This window comes from Lepidochelys kempii, chromosome 25 (genome assembly GCF_965140285.1).
Source record: "Lepidochelys kempii isolate rLepKem1 chromosome 25, rLepKem1.hap1, whole genome shotgun sequence".
Lineage (NCBI taxonomy): Eukaryota > Metazoa > Chordata > Testudines > Cheloniidae > Lepidochelys > Lepidochelys kempii.
Genome location: NC_136404.1, coordinates 16,666,350 through 16,677,107, shown reverse-complemented (window position 1 = coordinate 16,677,107; position 10,758 = coordinate 16,666,350). Strand labels below are relative to the sequence as shown.

Genomic DNA, 10,758 nt, shown 5'->3' with positions numbered 1-10,758 from the left:
CCCACCGTGTGCAGGAGGCACAAATCCCAGCCCCGGAGTCTGGGGTAGAATCGGAGCCAGCTGCCCTGTGTGGTAGCCCAGAGCGCTAGCCACCATGACCAGCTTCTGCAGCATGCCCCCCTGGTGGCAACTGGGGGAAGAAGTGAGACCAGGAATCAAACCCAGGTCTCCCCCAGGGCTAACCACGGTGCTAGCCCACAGCCCTGACCGGCTTCTGCAGCACCCGGCTACAGGGCCATCAGAACAACGGACGGGGAACTGGGTCTTCAGCCAAATGACGCTGACCTCAGTGCTCCCTAGCGCCCTTTAACAGGAGACCATGTGATTTTCTAGAAAGCCCCATTCTAGGGGGAGTCCTTCCTCCCCAGCCTGGGGAATCTGGAGCTGCACCTCCCACTAAGGAGGAGCACAGCACTGAACACTAGGGGGCCAGAGAAACTCTTTTGCAGGGAGCAGTGACTGGGCTGTCGGCTCAGTGGGGTTGGCACAAGGGCAGCAGCTGCATCCAGAGACACAGCGGTAGGAGAGGAATAAACTGCGGGGAACATTTGTCGCTCAACCTCCACCCATCTGAGTCTCTGGAGCGAGAGCTGATGGGGGTCGTGCCCAGGCCCATCTGTCTAGGGGCTGAACACATGGGCACCAAGAGTAAGAAACTTTGCGTCTGCCTGGTAGGTGCCTCCGTCCTCATATTAGCTGCCATATTAATCACTCTCACTTGCTGTGTGGTCAAGTGCCAGGAGCAGCTGAAGACCTCTGATCTGGATGAGAAACTCGCCAACCTGGAGGAGGACAAGGGGGCCCTGGAAAAGCAGCGGGACGGGGCGAGGGCAGAGGTCACGGCGCTGCGGTCGGAGCTGGCTGGCGCCAATCAGACCCTCTGGGAGACGCGTGGGCGCTGGGACTCCTGCAGGAGCCTGACGGTGGGTGCTTTGAATAGGGCCCAGGAGCCCCAGTCCAGGGTCAGGGTGGCACAGTGCTGGGGGCTGTGCAAAGGTGCTGGGCCCTGCCCTGGGAAGTTCACAGCCTAGGGACCTTTCCAGGCTGCTGCTGGGGTAGTGAATGTGCTTGTCTAACCCATCCCCCCGCCTCTCCCCAGGCACAGTACACAAAGTTTCTTTCACAGGCTCTGCCACCGGTGCTATGCCCCTGACTCCCCCCACAGCCGTTCTGGCCCTGGGCCCCCACACAGTGACATGCATCACCCCCATTGGTCCACTCATGACTGTTTCCTAATCAAGGACTTTGTCCTGTTGCTCTGTGGGGTGGGCTGGGGCCAGGGGCACCGGTCCAGCAGCTCACGTCACTTGCTCCCTGCTGGGGAATTTGAACCCCGCCTTGCAGGGGTGAAAGGCTGCTGCATAGACCCTGGGGGCATCAAGCGGCTTTTGTGACCAACATCATTTCATTGAATTCTCCGTATCTGTGGGGACGTGGGGTTGGGGACAGTGTATGTTTTCTGCCAGGTTTTAAAGAAAGCCATCCACTGAACTGGTGGAAGTCACTGGCTAAGCACCTGGAACCAGAGATGGTTGAAATGCTGAACCAGCTGTTGACATTAGTAGTCATTTCTGGACATGCAGAGGAAATATTTTCTTCTGTTCAGTTTATGCCCCTAGTTCATTCAAAGTTGAGAAAACAGCTGGGAGTTGAAAAAGCAGGAAAACGACACGTGAGGGGATGAGTTCTTAAATCTTAAAGGGCACAGTGGCCAGAAACGATCAGTTTCACACGTGGGTAAGGGCTTTCTGTGTTGCTTGCACACTCAGTGATAATGATTCCTTTTCCTCTCTCTCCCTCCTTTTCCGGCTCAGCATAACCTGCAGAACAACATCACTGCTCTGAGCAACAAAATCACACAGCTGGAAGCCAGAGATGCTGAGCAGGAGGCCAAGGAACAATGGTTACAAGGTGAAATGCCTGTTAGTTCCATGGGAGCTGGATGGCTTGGCAGAGATCCCTTGTGGGGGCTGGAGATGTGATGCAGCAGGGAGCGGGGAGTGCTGACCTGGGAATGTGGCAGGGGAGTTTCACTGGGGATAGGAGACCTGAGAGCCTGTTACCTGAGTCAGGAGGGGGTTGGGGGAGGTAACACCTCTTCCTGGAAACCGTGGAAAGCTGCCCAGGCCTGCGAGTAGCCAGCAGGGAGATGTACGCTAAACGCCTTAAGAGCGACCTGGTGGAGCTGTGCAGGCAGAGGGGGCTGCGCATTGGGAGGTCCACCAAGGAACAGCTGATTGCCCAGTTGGAGGAGAGGGATCGCTTGGATGACCCGATCTCTGCCTCTGAAGGAAGCCGCCCGGTGGACACAGTGTGGGCCCTGGGGCCTGACCGGGCTGGGAGGGGTCAGACTGCTGCCGAGGACATCCCGAGACCCTTCCTAACTATGCCTGGGGAAGGGGTTGGGGGAAGCCCAGCGAATACCGAGGGCCAACCCTGACCTAGGCAGCCAGCGGGGGATCCTCCCGGCGGAGCTCCCGATCCCTGGAGCAGAGGCAGCTAGAATGGGAGAGGGAGATGAAAATGAGGGAGCTGGAGGATCATGAAAAGCAGCATCAGCATGTGTGGGAGGAGAAGGAGAGGCAACATCAGCATGAACTGGAGCTGACCAGGCTGAGGAGCAGTGGGGCCCCGGCTGCGGTGAGTGAGGGGGGACCCAAGACTGCAAGGAGCTTTGGTAAGTGCTTCCTGGCCCAGCGTAAGGAGGGGGAGGACATAGACAGCTTCCTGACAGCCTTTGAGAATGCCTGCGAGATGCACAGGGTTGACCCTGCAGACAGGCTCCGGTTTCTCACCCCCTTACTGGACCCCAAAGCCGTGGAGGTGTACAGCCAATTGACAGGGGTGGAGGCAGGGGACTACGATCAAACAGGCCCTGCTCCGTGAGTTTGGGCTGACCCCCGAGATGTGCCGGAAAAGTTCCAGAGTCAGCATAAAACGCCTGAGGTCACCTACCTACAACTGGTCAACCGGATGCAGGGATATGCCCGCAAGTGGACAGCTGGGGCCCAAGCTAAAGAGGACCTGCTGGACCTAATCGTACTGGAGCAGCTGTATGAACAGTGCCCTTCCGACCTGAGGCTGTGGTTGGTGGACAAAAAGCTAGAGAACCCCCAGCACGCAGGGCAGCTGGCCGACGAGTTTGTGAACAGTCGGTCAGGGGGTAGCCGGCAGAAGTCCCAAAAGAACAGGCCCCCCACGATGCAGAGAGAGAGTCACCCTGGGACCTCCCAGCGGGGAAATATGGAGAACCCCCTCCCAAGGGGAATGCCTGGTGTCGGGACCATCCGACCCACTCGAGGGGACCAACGTGACCTGAGCTGCTATCACTGTGGTCAGAGAGGCCACGTACGAACCCAGTGCCCCAGGCTCAGGGACAGACTGAGCAGACCCAACCCACCCAGGGTTAACTGGGTAGGGACCCAGCTGGACAAGGGGCAGATGGCCCAGGCAAGGGGGGCTGCCAGTTTACCATCTGCTCAGGAGGGAAGAGTACCCCAGCCAGCCCCGCCAGAGGGCTGGAGGCTCTGGATTCAGGGTGCTCGGTTTACAGGGTAGGCGCGGGGTTGTCCCTCCGGAGAGAGTGCCTTGTTCCCCTGGAGGTGGATGGGAGGAAGGTCAATGGATACTGGGATACGGGCACGGAGGTGACACTGGTCCGGCCCGAGGTGGTGGCCCAGATCGGGTGGTGCCCAACACCTACCTGACCCTGATGGGGGTGGGCGGGACCCCATTCAAGGTGCTTGTGACAAGGGTACACCTGAAATGGGGGGGCCAAGGAGGGCCCCAAGGACGTGGGGGTACACCACCATTTGCCCACTGAGGTTTTGATGGCGGGGGGAACCTAGAGGACTGGCCAAGCAACCCCCAGACCGCCCTGGTTGTGACCTGTAGCCAGAGCCGGCGAGGGGCACTGCACCCTGACCTTGGGGAGGGTACCACACCAGAGGCGCAGGACCCTACCCTGGTGGGGAGGCAGCGCCAAGGGGCACGGCTCAGAGAGGCTGTGGCCTCAGACCTGGCCAGTGAGAGGGAGCCGGTCCCCATCCCTTCCCCAGCCGCTGAGTTCCAGGCCGAGTTGAGGAAAGACCCCTCCTTGCTGAAGCTCAGGGACCTGGCTGACCTCAGTGTGGTAGGGACCATGAGGAGAGGCTGCCAGGAGAGGTTCCTGTGGGAGAAGGGGTTCCTGTACCGAGAATGGGCTCCCACAAGGGAAGTGGAGTCCTGTGGGATCAGGAGGCAGCTGGGGGTCCCCCAGAAGTATCGCCGCAGGCTCCTGTACCTGGCCCATGACATCCCCCTCGCAGGGCACCAGGGAATCCGGCGCACCCGGCAGAGGTTGCTACAGAACTTTTACTGGCCCGGGGTCTTTACCACGGTCCGGCAGTATTGCCGATCCTGTGACCCCTGTCAGAGGGTGGGGAAGGCCCGGGACAAGGGGAAAGCGGCTTTGAGAGCTTTGCCCATCATAGAGAAACCTTTCCAGAAGGTGGCCATGGACATCGTGGGGCCTCTCAGCAAGACGACCCGGTCGGGGAAGAAATACATTCTGGTGGTGGTAAATTTTGCCACCCGCTACCCCGAGGCAGTGCCCTTAGCTTCCATTGAAGCAGACACCGTGGCCGATGCGCTCCTGACCATTTTCAGCCGAGTGAGGTTCCCCAAGGAAGTCTTGACAGACCAAGGATCCAACTACATGTCGGCCCTGCTCCGGTGCTTGTGGGAGAAATGTGGGGTCCGGCACGACTGGGCCTCAGCTTATCACCCCCTGTCCAATGGGCTGGTGGAGAGGTTCAATGGGACGCTAAAGATGACACTGAAAACCTTTATGAACCAGCACCCGCAGGATTGGGACAAGTACTTACCTCACCTGCTGTTCGCGTACAGGGAGGTACCCCAGGAGTTTACCGGATTTTCACCTTTCGAACTGTTATATGGAAGGAGGGTGAGGGGCCCCCTGGACCTGATGAGAGACGAGTGGGAGGGGAAGGCCACTCCCCATGGAGAGTCAGTGGTGGAGTATGTCCTGATCTTCCGAGAGAGACTGGCTGAACTCATGGGCCTGGCCAGGGAGAATCTGGCCAGAGCCCAGAAGAAGCAGAAGGTCTGGTATGACCGCACGGCGCGGGCCCGTGCCTACGCCACCGGGGATCAGGTGATGGTTCTCACCCCCGTGAGAAAGAACAAACTACAGGCCACCTGGGAGGGCCCTTTCAAGGTTGTCAAGCAGCTCAATGAGGTAAACTACGTGGTGGAGCTGTCGAACCGGGCGCACCACCGCCGGGTGTACCATGTGAATATGATGAAGCTATATTATGCCAGGGGGAATGTGGTGTTGGCTGTGTGCGGACATTGGGAGGAGCAGGGAGATGACCCTTTGGTAAATATATTCCCTGAGACTGGGGCTGGCTCCCCTTGGAAACAATTCCCCTCTCGGATTAGCTAACCCCTGCCCAGCAAGCTGAGGTCAGGGGGGTGCTGCATCCCTACCGACAGCTGTTTTCCAACCAGCCTGGACGCACTAATCTGACTGTCCACCGGGTGCAGACAGGATTGCACCCGCCAATAAGATGCTCCCCCTTCCGAGTCACAGGGAAAACTGCTCAGGACCTGGAAAGAGAGGTCAGGGACATGCTGGCTTTGGGGGTGATCCAGCCATCTGCCAGCCCTTGGGCCTCGCTGGTGGTGCTGGTCCCCAAAAAGGACGGGTCGATCCAGTTCTGTGTGGACTATCAAAAGCTCAATGCCATCACTGTATCGGATGCCTACACCATGCCCAGGCCTGATGAGCTCCTAGACAAGCTGGGAGGAGCTTGATACCTTACCACCACCTTACAAAGGGCTACTGGCAAGTGCCATTGGATGTAGATGCCTGGCTGAAATCAGCCTTTATCACCCCTCTGGGGCTCATCGAGTTCCTGACCCTGCCTTTCAGCCTCAAGGGAGCACCGGCCACCTTCCAGCGCCTGGTGGACCAGCTACTGAGGGGGATGGAGAGTTTTGCCGTGGCGTATATTGATGACATCTGTGTCTTTAGCCAGACCTGGGAGGACCATGTGTCCCAGGTTAGACAAGTGCTGGACCGACTCCAGGGGGCTGGGCTGACTGTAAAAGCGGAGAAGTGCAAGGTGGGGATGGCTGAAGTATCTTACCTGGGCCATCGGGTGGGGAGCGGCCGCCTAAAGCCGGAACCAGCCAAGGTGGAGGTGATCAGAGACTGGCCCGCTCCCCACACCAAAAAGCAGGTCCAAGGCTTTATTGGGATGGCAGGATACTACCGAAGATTTGTGCCCCACTTTAGCGCCATAGCCACCCCCATCACTGAGCTATGCAAGAAGGGGAAGCCAAACAAGGTGGTCTGGACCGAGCAGTGCCAGGAGGCTTTCTGGGTGCTGAAGGAGGCTCTGGTCAGTGGACCAGTTCTGGCAAACCCAGACTTTGACAAGCCCTTTATGGTGTTCACCGACGCCTCAGACAGGGAACTGGGGGCGGTGTTAATGCAGGAGGATGAAAAGGGGGAGAGACACCCCATCGTGTACCTGAGCAAGAAGTTGCTACCCCAGGAGCAACACTACGTGGCCATCGACAAGGAGTGCCTGGCCGTGGTGTGGGCCCTCAAGAAACTAGAGCCCTATTTCTTCGGGCGACACTTCACCGTGTGTACACCGACCACTCTCCCCTGACCAGGCTGCACCAGATGAAAGGAGCCAATGCCAAACTCCTGAGGTGGAGCCTGCTCCTGCAGGATTATGGCATGGACGTGGTCCATGTGAAGGGAAATGCCAACATGATAGCGGATGCGCTGTCCCGGAGAGGGGGCCCTGAACTTCCCCAAGTCACTGGTCAGAGTGACCCCGCTCAGTTCAGTCTCGAAGGGGGGAGAGATGTGACGCAGCAGGGAGGGGGGAGTGCTGACCTGGGGATGTGGCAGGGGAGTTTCACTGGGGATGGGAGACCTGAGAGCCTGTCACCTGAGCCAGGAGGGGGAGGGGGAGGTAACACCTCTGCCCGGGAAACTGGACAAAGGCTGCAGGAGGGAGCCTGCTGGGGGGTTTTGGTTGCAGTCTGGTGCTGGGTGGAGGAATGCAGGGAACCCCAGGGCTGGGGTCTGAGCTCCCTGCCCCGCAGAAGGACTTGACTGAGGGGTCCTGGGTGTACCAACAAGCTCTGTTTTGGATTGTGTTCCTACTGTCCAATAAACCTTCCGTTTTACTGGCTGGCTGAGAGTCGCGGTGAGTCCCAGGAAGAGGGGTGCAGGCCCCGGACGCCCCCACACTCCGTGACAGGAGACACACTGGGTGGGATCTGGGGTGAAGACAGACGGAGAGGCGTGCACGGTGCTAGAGAGTGGGGAATGTTGGGGGTGAAAAGCAGGCCTGGTAACACATTGACACCTGGCTGCTTTCCTTTCTTCTCTTCTTCCAGATGAAAACGGCAGGCTCAGAAAGCAGCTCTCCAGCCAGTCCCAGCAGCTGCAGGATTCCCAGAGGCAGCTGCAGGATTCCCAGCAAGAATTCCAGCAGCAAAGGTAGGACCCGCCAGTCCCAGCCCTATGGGGCTGGGGTGGGACCTGGGTGGGACCCTCCCGCCAGAGCTCTGAGCGAAAGCGCGTTTCCCTTTTGCTTGTTCCCCCAGAGATCAACTTGAAGCTAACATCCGTTGGCTGAACTTGGAGCTCCAAAGCCAGAGGAATCAGCAGTCCGGCGGGGACAGCCTCAGGGGTCACAGTGTCTCTCTCTACCTGGCTCCGCTGGTTCTGTCCCTCATTGGGACCCCTCTCCTTTAAGAGGAGCAGCTTTGTACCGGTATCAAGGAGCCTGGATACAGGCTTGTCCAGAGACCCCTCCTGCTGTCTGACCCCCAGCCTCTCGGTCTCGTCCTGTCACCTCCACCAAGGACAGCTCCAGCCTTCCACCAGCCACCGCGCTCTGTACCTGCTCATCTCTGACCATTCCACATGCTCTCCCCGCTGCAGGTGAGAGAGCCTTCTCCTGTGAGGTCCCGCTGCCTAGCACGGCTTCACTGAACCTTCCGTCTCATTCCAAGTCTCCTCCCAGAGCCCGGCAGCACTGCCAGGTCCCAGCTGAAGTCAGGGCCCCCCTGTGCCAGGCCAGAGACACAGCCCCTGCCCTGAACAGCTCGCAGGCCAAATAGCAGCACAGGGGAAAAAGAAAGATCATTATCTCCTTTTTATAGGTGGAAAACTGAAGCACAAGGCCATTCGTGAGTCTCCCCAGTAGCACATGGAGGAGTCAAGTCTGAGCACCAGCACATAACTCTAAGGCCATGCTTCCTCTCCAGTCCTCCCTTGCCTACATCTCTCCTTTCTTCCTCCCTCTGCTCTTCTCTAGCTCAGCGCAGTGGGTCAGGGGATGGGGACACAGGACTGTCTCTCTCGCTCTCTTTATTTCCATCATCCGTCCCCACTGCCCCAGTGCAGCGGGAGAGTGGAGAACCCCCAGGGGCACACGGTGTACTGCAATAGCGCAGCCAGCTCGCTCCCCTCCAAGACACCCTCAGGAGAACTGGTCTAAGCCACTAGCTTGCTACGACCTCGGCCCTTCCCCGGGTCGTGCAGGGAGACAGGCCCCCCTCCAGCCGGTCCCTGGCAGAAGGATCTCGTTGGCTCCTGCCCAGCACTGGAGGACGATAGGGAAACAGTGAAGAAGATGAAGGGCACAGGGAGGATGGAGCCACTTCACCCAGAGCCAGAGCCCCTGGGATTTCTTGGACTCAGATTATCCCAGACGACAATTGCCCTGAGCGGAGTCAAGCCCCAGCTGGGGTATTTGCTGCTCCCTTAGGGTTTCTGTTTTTCTAATACAATTTTGCCAACCCCAAAGGTTTGTGGTGTCATTTGTCCTCCCACGTCCTGCCCAATCAGAGACACGGGGCTCAGAGTGAGCAGCCCCGGAGCCGTGTTCGTGGCCATTGCACGCCTGACCTGCCTTCAGAGAGCAGGGAAGAGGCAGCTCAAACTTTGCCTCTAGTTTGGAGCACGGGGCAAACCCCTCTCCCTGCTCCTGGGCTGGGGTGATGGGTTCTGCACAGGGCGCTCTTAGGGGAAAGCGCTGTGGGTCCATGCCTAGGGCCCTGCTCCGGGAGTCAGGTGATGGCATCAGACCCAGGACTTTCATATATATGTCAGTTTCTAATCCTCAAGGATGCCAAGAACAGCTCACATGGTGACCCAAGGGTAACCAATGCAGGGACACTGCCTGAGTCTGCAGAGAGCCTGAGTCGATTGGTCTGAATGGGCAGGAGCTAACAAGACAGTGACCAATGCAGCAATCCCGGCCTGCATTTACTGAGAGCCTGAGGTAATTACTTCGAGGGGGTGAGCTACCCCTGCAACTGAGGGATCAGCAAAACACTTATTGCCTTTCTCCAGCACCTTCCACTGGTGATCTCAAAGCACACGTCCAACATGTGTGAACCGAACCTTGTAGCACACCCTGGGTAATCAGAACCATTAGCCCCATTCTACAGGTGGGGAAACCACAGCAGACAGAGGAACATGCCCCAGGCACGCAGTGGCAAAGCTGGCAATGGAACCCAGGAGTCCTAGCTCCCAGGTCCTGGTGCTTTAATGCACAGACCACAGTTTCATAGAGTTTCAGGCCAGAAGGAACCATTAGGTCATGTAGTCTGATCCCTTGCATAGCCCCGACATTAAATGTCACACTCTTCCCCTCTATGGAGCCCAATAACGTGTTTGACTAACACAGCTTCCTGGAAGGCAGCTGGTCTGGATGAGCAACATCAAGAGATGAAAAACCGACCGCTGACCCCGGTACCGTCTGATCTTCTTAACAACCACACCCCAGCTACCGACCCTTTTTTCCCGAAGAGATGGGAGGGAGGTGGGAGGGGTAAGTGGGGCTGTGGGAGGAAAAGGAAGAGAACTGCCCCCAAATTATTCCCAGAGAAGATCTTTTAGAAAATCAGCCAATCTTTATTTAAAAATGGCCAGTGATAGAGAACCACCCCGACTCCTGATAAATGGCTCCAATGGTTAATTATTAATTATCCTCACTGTTAAAAATGTACAGCTTATTCTAGCTAATAGACTTCTAGGTAGAAGAGCATCTCACTGCCTAGCATTGCAGGAACGGCCTTCGAGGGCCATTCAAGGGTGGTCTGGTTCTTCTAGTGACTCAGCTCCTGGCTACATCCTGGCCACACTCTCCTCCCTTCGGGGTACCGGAGATCCAGCATCAAGGTTTGAACACAAAACATACCACAGCTGGGTCTTCTGTTCCTATTTCGCAGGGCTGGGAAACCCCCCAGTGCCTTCCCCAGCGCTCCCTCAAAACATAACTAAAGGAAAGACACCGAGGGGAGGGGATCCACTAGTGCAGTTATACTCGGCCCTCAGGGCTTCAGGAGCCAGTGTTATGCTTATAAGAAGCACACAGAATCTTTGCAAATGGGATAAGGCAATACGCCGCGTTTACTGAGAGTACAACTTAAGCATTACAATCGGCATATGCTTCCATTCATTCACACACACCAAAAGGTTCTGCAGCCAGATCTTATAGTTACCAGTCCTCACTGTTGCTCGGTCAGTTCCAGTGACCAGCTGAAACTGCACACAAGGGAGGAGGAGCTGGGCTCTGTCAAACGCATTCAAAGCTCTGAGGCTGATGCAGAACGAACCCAAAGTCCCATGGCCATACACCCTTCTTTTATAGTGATAAGATCCCATACAAGTCTATGGACCTTGCTGTGTCACCGTGGAGCTGTCAGTCACGAGGT

The 10,758-nt window shown here is 57.4% G+C and overlaps 1 protein-coding gene across 1 annotated transcript; it reads left to right on the top strand.

Moving 5' to 3' along the window:
• Positions 1–453: 453 nt before the first annotated feature.
• Positions 454–8,834, top strand: LOC140903145 (uncharacterized). Its single transcript, XM_073323991.1, has 4 exons — positions 454–923; positions 1,815–1,911; positions 7,426–7,528; positions 7,636–8,834. The coding sequence occupies exons 1-4, from the start codon at positions 594–596 to the stop codon at positions 7,784–7,786; spliced, it is 681 nt and encodes a 226-aa protein (XP_073180092.1). The 5' UTR covers positions 454–593; the 3' UTR covers positions 7,787–8,834.
• Positions 8,835–10,758: the final 1,924 nt, after the last annotated feature.

What these genes read in the sequence shown, in the direction of transcription:
- LOC140903145 (XM_073323991.1), top strand. Translation starts at nt 594, where the DNA reads ATGGGGGTCGTGCCCAGGCCCATCTGTCTAGGGGCTGAACACATGGGC. An exon ending in CAAGGAACAATGGTTACAAG is followed by an intron (nt 1,912 to 7,425) that starts GTGAAATGCCTG and finishes CTCTTCTTCCAG; the next exon opens with ATGAAAACGGCAGGCTCAGA. An exon ending in CAAGAATTCCAGCAGCAAAG is followed by an intron (nt 7,529 to 7,635) that starts GTAGGACCCGCC and finishes TTGTTCCCCCAG; the next exon opens with AGATCAACTTGAAGCTAACA.